At 34.6% G+C, this 8890-nt stretch overlaps 2 protein-coding genes across 4 annotated transcripts; one reads left to right on the top strand and one right to left on the bottom strand.

The window, feature by feature from the left end:
* Positions 1-479: 479 nt before the first annotated feature.
* On the top strand, positions 480-2831 carry LOC140817877 (uncharacterized). Its single transcript, XM_073177672.1, has 5 exons — positions 480-1331; positions 1452-1998; positions 2083-2287; positions 2368-2507; positions 2692-2831. The coding sequence occupies exons 1-5, from the start codon at positions 480-482 to the stop codon at positions 2829-2831; spliced, it is 1884 nt and encodes a 627-aa protein (XP_073033773.1).
* A 594-nt stretch (positions 2832-3425) lies between these two features.
* LOC140817790 (uncharacterized) lies at positions 3426-8326 on the bottom strand. Of its 3 annotated transcripts, none has more exons than XM_073177576.1 (9): positions 8118-8326; positions 7115-7283; positions 6386-6438; positions 6011-6098; positions 5144-5901; positions 4444-4884; positions 4297-4353; positions 3882-4074; positions 3426-3787 (listed from the first exon to the last, which is right to left on the bottom strand). In XM_073177576.1, exons 2-9 carry the CDS (start codon positions 7278-7280, stop codon positions 3750-3752), a joined length of 1794 nt encoding a protein of 597 aa, XP_073033677.1. In that variant the 5' UTR covers positions 7281-7283; positions 8118-8326; the 3' UTR covers positions 3426-3749. The 3 variants fall into 3 exon arrangements, with proteins under 3 accessions (XP_073033677.1, XP_073033678.1, XP_073033676.1); XM_073177577.1 differs by having other exon boundaries at positions 5144-5835; positions 8135-8326; XM_073177575.1 differs by having other exon boundaries at positions 8135-8325.
* Positions 8327-8890: the final 564 nt, after the last annotated feature.

The following is an 8890-nucleotide window of genomic DNA, read 5'->3' as shown; positions in this document are numbered from 1 at the left end:
AGTAGCTATAAATATTTAACATTTCTAAATTCTAACAATTTAAATTTTGAGAAAAAATGATCTGTTAGTAGCAATCATTAACTAATATATCAAATTTATATTCCTTTTGTGATGTATCTCTCAATTATTATATTGAATTACTCATATGTTCATAATTATTGTTTATTTTTCCTCTTTTACTATACTTCATCAACTGTGCATTAAAGTTCATTATTTTTTAAAATATAGATGGATTCATCAGGTGGCGGGCAGAAATCTAGTTCCACATCTAATTCTGTTTCCTCGTTTAGAAGCAAAACCGATCCAGCATGGGCTCATTTTAAAGAGGATGTGGGTATGATGGGAAAAGAAGTTGAACTTGTTTGCATTGCAATAATGTGTGGAGGGGTGGAGGGATCAATAGGATGAAAAAACATTTAGCAGGTAGAAAATGAGATGTTGCATCATGCAAAAAAGTTCCATATGATGTAAGATATCAAATGGAACAATCTTTAAAGGCATTTGAAGAAAAAAGCATAGCTCCGATATCATTTGAAGATGATAATATTGATGGTCCTCATATGACAAATCTTGAAGAAGAAATGCATCCACCACATACTCAAACAAGGGGGAAAGATAAATCTTCTTTTGGTGCGGCTTCTCAAAAAGGAAAGAGAAAGAGAGATGAGAAGATGCCTAACTTTTTTGCACCAAGAACTACTGTCGGTGCACAACGTTCTATCAAAAGTGTGCTCGTAAGTAAAGAAGCTTTACTTAATGTTGATATGAGCATTGCTAGGCTTTTTTATGATACTTGTATTCCCATCAATGCTGTGAATTCTGTTTATTTTCAACAAATGGTGGATGCTATTGCTGCTATTGGTCCCGGTTATAAAGCACCGAAATATAATCAGTTGCGAACAAACTTATTAGGAAGCATGAAAAAGGAAGTTCAATTAGTAGTTGATGGTTATCGAAGTGTTTGGGAAGAAAGAGGTCGCACTATAATGGCTGATGGTTGGCAAGATCGGTCAAATAGGCAACTTATAAACTTTCTAGTATATTGCAAGAGGGAAACATCATTTGTGAGATCTGTTGATGCTTCTGATATTGTGAAAAATGCAACCACACTTTGTAATCTATTTGTTGAGTTAGTGGAATGGGTTGGATCAAATAATATTGTTCATTTGGTAGCTGATAATGGGGCCAACTATAAAGCAGCCGGTGTTTTGCTTCATGATAAGTATCCCTCTATCAAATGGTCGCCTTGTGCTGCACATTGTCTGAATTTGATTCTTGGTGATATCGGTAAAATGGATCTTGTTAGTAATCTTACAAAAAAGGCTTCTTTGGTAACAAAATTCGTTTACAATCATGCATTTCTGTTGGCATGGTTGAGAAAGAGAGAATGATGGACAGAGATTGTACGTCCAGGGCCAACTCGTTTTGCTACTACATTCATTGCATTGAAGAGTATCCTTGAACATCAACATGATTTGCAAGCTTTTTTTACTAGTAAGACATTTAAGGATTCTCGATACTTCAAAGATGTTCTGGCGGTTGTTCTTGATACAAGATTTTGGAGTGATTGCACAGTTGTAGTTGGTGTTGATGCTCCTCTAATACGTATGTTGCGTATAATGGATACTGATCGAAGGCCTTCAATTGGTTATGTCTATGACGGAATGTATAGGGCAAAGAAAGCAATAAAAAATATCTTCAAGAATAAAAAGAAATTTTACAAGCCTTTTACAAGTATTGTCAAGACAAGATGGGACAAACAACTTCGACGAGATATTCATGCAGCAGCATATCTCCTTAACCATGCTTTTGCATATGACAAGTTTAATATGTGCACTAAAAAGGAGATAATGGATGGTTTTGTTGAGATGGTCACTACCTTGATTAGTGATAGATCTGTTCAAAAAAAGTGCATTGATGAAGTAGCAATTTATCAAGATAGATTAGGAAGTTTTGCTCGACAACTTGCTATTGATTCATCAAAGAGTATGCAACCAGGTATGCATTATTATTTTAAATATTATTGTTGTGGTAATTCTTATATTTTGTACTCATTGTTTAAAAGTTTAAATTTTCTTGTAGATGAATGGTGGAGAGTTTTTGGATGTAGTGCTCCAAACATACAAAATTTGGCTATTAAGATTTTGAGCCAAACTTCTTCTTCTTCGAGATGTGAAAGAAATTGGAGCGTGTTTGAAAGAATACATACAAAGAAAAGGAATAGATTGGAGCATCAAAGATTAAATGATCTTGTGTATGTCAATTACAACTTGCGTTTAAAAGAAAGGTGGTGGTTTTTTTACTTACTCTTTCAATTTGAATTCTTGAAATTTAGAATTATTGTTTTGTTTATTGTTGTTGTTGTAGGCTTGATAACCAAATGAATTGTCAAGATCCTATTGATTATGAGAGCATTGATAAAACTGACTTTTGGGTTATGGAAGAAGAAGAAGAAGAAAATTCTTCACCTATTTTAGACATAGATGAGTTGGATGAGATGCTTTATGGTGAAGAAGCTCTTCCAATAAATATTCAAGAAGAAAAAAATAAATTTTCTTTCCTTTATTTTTGTTAAATAGTTTGAAAAAATAATTATTTCTTGGTTTATGTCTTAATAATAATTTTTTTTAACAAATTTTTGCTTTCTGTGTGCTAAACATGTATTATTTTAATTTTTTAAAAAATATTTAGATAAAGGTGTTGGTGAAATGCAAGAAACACTTTCTTTGGACTTGGAAGAACTTTTGGATGGTGGGGATGAAGATGATAATGACTACGAAAGAACATTTCAAGAATTGGATACGGTGTGGGCATCAAAGGATGCAACTTGAAAGTTGAAACTTGATGTTTGATACTTTTTTGTATAAGAAACTTGATGTTTACTACTTTTTTGTATAATTAAACTTGATGTTTTCTTAGGCACTTAAACTTGGTCATCACTATTTGATTACATGTTAGGTGTAATTTGGATTTTTGAATTTAAAAAGTGATGTTTATTTGGATATTTGTTGTAATTTTCATCTTAAAAATTAAGTAAAACTATAAAAACATAAATAATCAATATTTTACTATTTTATTTATTATATAAAATAAATAAAATATTAATTTTATTAATCCGGTTCGACCGTTCGGTGGAACCGGTTGAACCATTTTTTAAGGCTTGACCGGTTCGATTAACGGTCCGATTATAAAAACACTGCTTTGAACAATACATGTCACCGTACATGGACTAATGCAATCTATGGGTTTAACATTGTATTGTTAAATTTAATCAAACAAGGTCCCAATCCAAGACCGTATAAACAAGTCAAAAGATGAGATTGAGTATCAATCAAGGCTAAATAATCAAGTTTATTAAACTAGGGCTCATCGATGTAATAGTACTTTTTTCTGACACAATTAAACAAGATCCATACAATCGATAATTTACGAACTAAGATAAACTCAATTGTGGACCAATGTCACATTGTTCAGGTGAACTACATGCCGAAATTGATAACTCATTTTCCATAAACGGCGGTTTTGAAGGACATGGACGTTCAATGGAAGGCCAAGTAACACACCTACTAGTGTACCGCATTGATTGATTAGCAAGAATCTAACATTTTTCAAACGATGCTTGTACAACTGTGTGCATTGAATTATGAAAGTCTCGGTGGGTTTTGTGTGCACATGAGATCTCGTGATTGTATATTACCTACCGTGGCATCGAACGAGACTCATTTACCGAAACAATGCTGACATTGTATTCAAGATTCAGTCCAAAACGTTGAAAAACCCGGAACTCCTGCCAAAGTGTACACAGGTAGAATCGTAGGGGGAGAGAGGAAACATGTATACAATCTTGCCTACTAAATCTAAGAGAAGGTCGATTTAGTTACCATCAATACTTCGCAGGATTCTTCTGTAGTTACTCAACGTTATATCTGTACTTTTATCCGGAGAATCACTGTGAACTTGTAAAATCTTGGATTTTTGACCTTTTGGATAAGGATACATCGTGGCCAGCTCACAAACTCGGTGCAGGATTGGTTTTGGCAAAGGGCGCCAGGCCATGTTACGTTTCTTCTCTCCCTTAATCAATTTGGACATTGACAATGAAACTTTCAATTAAAAGAATACGATCAGACAACAAATATTGTACAACAAAAATAGGAATAAATACTTCCAAGTTATCAATATGTCAAAACGTACAAGTTGCCAATATAAATCAATTCTCAAGTCTAAAAAGAGAGATTATGACACTGCAGGAAAATACAATTGAAAAAAAAACCAAGAAAATTATGGATCGCTAACCTGTTGCTTGCTTTCTTCATGAATCCCACTTGCTTTCAAAAGATTCCGCCATTTATCCTGTGCAATCCACAAGCAACACATAATATCCAATCACGAAAACTAGAAGTAGACAGAATGTTCTGAAGCTGAACTGAGAAGAGTATTGACCTTGAGATCTACAGAGGTTCGATGGGCAGATGTGGAAAAGAAAAGCTTTTTGATATGACTCCAGCTGCCAACTCCAAATTGAGAGACACCGTCAATTAATTTTCTAACCTCTGAGATAGTCCACAATCTGTGATGCTTCCTCCTACCACTAACCTCTTCCTGGATCTCTGAAGTGAAACAGTCATCCTTCTTCTTTCGATGCACAGCTATAAAAGACTCGTCCCTCTTTTGACTTCCTGATGTGACACAGCCAACCCTTTTTTTCGGAGGACTTTCTTTGAAAAAGCCGTTCCTTTTCTTCTGACTTGTTACCATGACAGAATCGTTCCTTTTCTTTAAATGAATGGTTGCGATAACTTCATCCAATTTCTTTTTATTCTGGGGAGTAACATGGAACGCTTTTGACTTGGTCATTGAATTTCCACAATCTGAACCATGCACCTGCTCACACAAAGCGCCACATAATTATTGTGACGTTTTGTAATGGAAAATTTCAAAAAATATCTGAAACAGTTATACAGTGGGGATTAATTGAAACAGTGAATGATATGAGTGCAATTTCCTTTTCTTCTTCATTGTGCATGCCAACAGATTCTCCCATCCCAGAAAAAGACCGAAAAAACATCTTGGACCACATCAAGCATATAGATAGACAGGAAAGCAGGAGAAGTAACACATAAGGTAATGAGATAACAGTTACCATGTCACATTCGGGGATCTTTGGACATTCTTTTTGCACTATCGAACCAAAGGGTACTTGAATAGCTATCACAGAAGTTTCCTCAACAGGAAATTTCATTACTTTAGATCCTGTATGACATTTCTTATTATCCTGGACTCCCAGACACTTCCCCTTGCTGGTGGAAGAAGAAACCTCGTGCTTTCTTTTAGAAAATCTCAATACGGGATCTGCTAATTCGTCAATATACCTCTGTGTGGGCCTGCGAGATCTCTTTAGATTTGGAAGGGTTTCCGTGCATCTAGCTTGAGCTGTTAGTACGGCTGATGCATCTTCACCTTGCAATTTATTGGTCTCAACATCTGGATCTGCTGGACCAATTTCATCATTTTTATCAACCTTCAAACTGCTGTACATCTCGGGCGAAGGGGACGGGCTTCCATCCATCTCATCAGATAAAACTTCTTGGTAAGAGCAGCTTGAAAAGTCACAAAAATTGCCAATGTTTTCTAACGAACATAATGCAGGTGATTTCAAAGATTCATTCTCATCAAATGTCTCAAGCTTGAGGCGACTGGGAATGTCACTTAATTGAGAGCTACATATATTAAGTTGGTCACTCTGACATTCACGTCCTTCCATAATTCTAAATTGATCTGATTTCCAGGGAGTATCAGTATCAGCACTAGAAGCCAAAATTGGACAGTCTGAAACTGAAGTAAGCAAGCATTCACTCGAACCATAATCCAAATTTGTAATACTCTCGACAAAGTCAACACCTACACAGCCATAGAGAAAATATTCCTCGAGTGGGTAGGGTAGGGTAAGCCACTTCATATCGTACAAATTCATAAGAAAATAACGGAAAACAAAGGGTAAAATGCCCACCTAGGAGATACTCTTCTCCCATGCTACTGAACTCATTTTTCAATTGAAAATATCCCACTTGATCTTCACTAGGAATTCCATCAAGAACCTACAGCAGATATATATCAATGATACCGCTCTCCAATGTCAATTTTGTTTTTGTACTGAAAAATGCATGGTCCATCTATATATCAATGGCACATTTATGTGGAATCACAAAGCTTGACAAGAACCTTTCCAGACTTTTGTCATACAATATCATATGACAGTAATTCTAACAAGATATTAATTATGACAAGCACAGTTGAGGGAGAAAATTTTAAACAAGATTTAAAAATAATCAATCACACATTACAAAGGTCATGCCCAACAGTAAAAAAAACTAATCAGACATACTTCAACCCTGGGAACGTTTTTCTCTTCCTGCACAAGGCTAGAATTCGCCCCACCTGCATAATGTAATAGATAGTGGCAGGTGAAATCAAACACTCGAAGTAGACAGGACACTGAAAGATCAGATCAATACAATGAAAATGTACGTCATGAATGTCAAACACGTACAAAGATGAGATCAACAAAGAATTCTTTAATTGTGACAAAGAAATAGAAAAAAGTGAGAATATTTTTAGAATGAAAGAAAAAATTTGAAGTGACATTTTTTTTTATCCGTAGATACAAATAGTTTGCAATCTAGTCAAAGAAAATTGATTTTAGGTCAATTAACAAGTTACTATCTCTTCCTGAAAAATAATATATACTGAAAAGCAGAAATCATTGAGCTGCAGTTGCACGTAACACAGATACAGATATAGGGTATCACTGTATCGCGAGATTCAAGACCTTATATGAGACAGATGCAACCCCATTGCCATATGGGATGCTAAAAATTATTAGGCAACGCCTTAGTGATTGATTCCCGGATACAATCCTTAGTGTATTAATTACCTGGTAAAAAATCCAGTCACCTCCTGTTCCTATGGCTTAACTATACAAATGCTTCATCAGCATCTTTCCATTCAAACCATCATTAAGTCAATCACAGAGATAATTATTCAGATAGCAATTTACCAGTCAATCTAAGGAGAGAGAGAAAGGTAGTTCACACTACTATATTTTAGGCTATACCAAAACTGCAGGAAAAATCTTCCATGCCCACGTCATTCTTCGGGATCTTTTCGCCAAAACAATCGACCCCATCCATTGATATATATCCATCTCGGGGTTCTACAAGCATACGCTCGACGTCAATAGTCCCATCTTCCAATCCAAGCGCAAGAGGTCCATTCTCCATGACCTGATAATATTATTCAAAGCAGGCAAAGTCTTTCTATTCAAGTCTACTTGCAGAAGAGAATATTCTAGCGTAAGATAATTTTACAGTGATAATGGCACATTATAAGTGCATCAACCCAAAAATTTCCGAACGAAAAACATCGAATCTTGCATATTAAAATTGTCATTGCATGTTATACGAGTCTTTGGAGTCAAAGTATCGATTCCAAAAATAAGAAAATAAACCAAAGGACGTATATCCATTGCATCCAAGGCATTCAACAACCATCAACAAAAAGCAAGATACCGCTTAAGCTACAGTTTATTACCACTATCTACTCAATTTTCAAAACAAGATTCCTTATTTTTAATTATCTTTACATTTTTTGCTTACATTTTGCACGTCAAAATATATTAAGTCACCTTCCATCTCCCAAATTAAAACGTCCGATTCACCCCTAGACACCATGGAACAATTAAGCAGACAATGCTTCAAACCTCGACCGCACATGAAACAATTATGCAGGTAATGAATTAAATTTCTTCTTTAAAGAAACTTTATCAAAACGGACAAAAACACATGAATCAAAATTAATATATTTTCAAATGCAACCATCATAACGACAACCAAGAACATACTTATTCTCCCGCACTAAATGCCCGGCAATCCGATGCCCAATCCCCACCCTTCCGCCCCCATAAATAAAAACAAAAACCCACAAAAAACACATCAAACCCTTTCCTAATCGACAAATTCAGCATAGACAAATAATAAACTTAAAAAACGCATCAATTGAAGCACAGACGCAGCAACATAAGCGCACTATTAACAGAAAAGACACATTAATTGCATTACAACAAGAAACAACTAGCCTGAAGCTTTTGATTCCCCGAACTAGCTCTTCGGTTCACTGTGTGAATCTGAGTGCGTGGGGGAGAAGGAACAAGGAGGATTCATGGGAGAATGGGAAAGTAGGTCCAGAGTCTACATTTATTTGGCGGAATCGAAAGGGGTGTCACAAAGTTGCAATTGAATGTGCTTTTCACGTCCGCCGTGGCACTTCACTGAGAGCCCACTCCCAAGTCCTCCTCGTAGGTCAGGGGTTTAATCATCGAAAAATATGATTTCGTATCCTTATTTTTTAACCAATATTTGGCTTCTATTATATCATAATAATTATTGTTAAAAAATAATTAAATTATGTGAAACTCGTTCTTTTTTAGCGTAATAATTTTTATGGAACAGCGGAAGCAGTGTTTTTAAAAACACATCGGTTCAATTGGATCTATCGATTCAAACAAGAATCAAACACAGCTCTAGGCAGAAAGTGTTAAAAACCCTTTGATCAATCAATATCGTTCAAGAACCATCAAGTTCTCATATTTTAATTTTTTTTAAAAAAAATCTTTTTTTATTTTTTATAATTAATTTTTCTTGCTATATATGATTAGTTTGATTTTAAAATTTTTTAAAAAATATTATTTTAGCAATATTAGATCTTATTTTGATTTATTTCATTTTAAATATATATATAATTATATTTGATTATTTGTATATTTTTAAGGTTTAAAATTTGAGTAAATATTGTATTATTTATATATATTCATTTAAGATATTTAGGATTTAAA

This window comes from Primulina eburnea, chromosome 17, assembly GCF_022965805.1.
Source record: "Primulina eburnea isolate SZY01 chromosome 17, ASM2296580v1, whole genome shotgun sequence".
In the NCBI taxonomy this organism is placed as follows: domain Eukaryota; kingdom Viridiplantae; phylum Streptophyta; class Magnoliopsida; order Lamiales; family Gesneriaceae; genus Primulina; species Primulina eburnea.
This window is presented reverse-complemented; position numbering and strand designations above follow the sequence as displayed.

Bases quoted from the DNA above. Each gene is read 5' to 3' on its own strand.
- LOC140817877 (XM_073177672.1), top strand. From the start codon at position 480: ATGGAACAATCTTTAAAGGCATTTGAAGAAAAAAGCATAGCTCCGATA. The intron at 2,288-2,367 runs GTGGTGGTTTTT...TTGTTGTTGTAG, and splicing joins AACTTGCGTTTAAAAGAAAG to GCTTGATAACCAAATGAATT. The intron at 2,508-2,691 runs GTGAAGAAGCTC...AAAAATATTTAG, and splicing joins GTTGGATGAGATGCTTTATG to ATAAAGGTGTTGGTGAAATG.
- LOC140817790 (XM_073177576.1), bottom strand. From the start codon at position 7,280: ATGGAGAATGGACCTCTTGCGCTTGGATTGGAAGATGGGACTATTGAC. The intron at 4,885-5,143 runs GTAACTGTTATC...TTGTGTGAGCAG, and splicing joins AGATCCCCGAATGTGACATG to GTGCATGGTTCAGATTGTGG. The intron at 4,354-4,443 runs GTCAATACTCTT...TGGATTGCACAG, and splicing joins GAACCTCTGTAGATCTCAAG to GATAAATGGCGGAATCTTTT.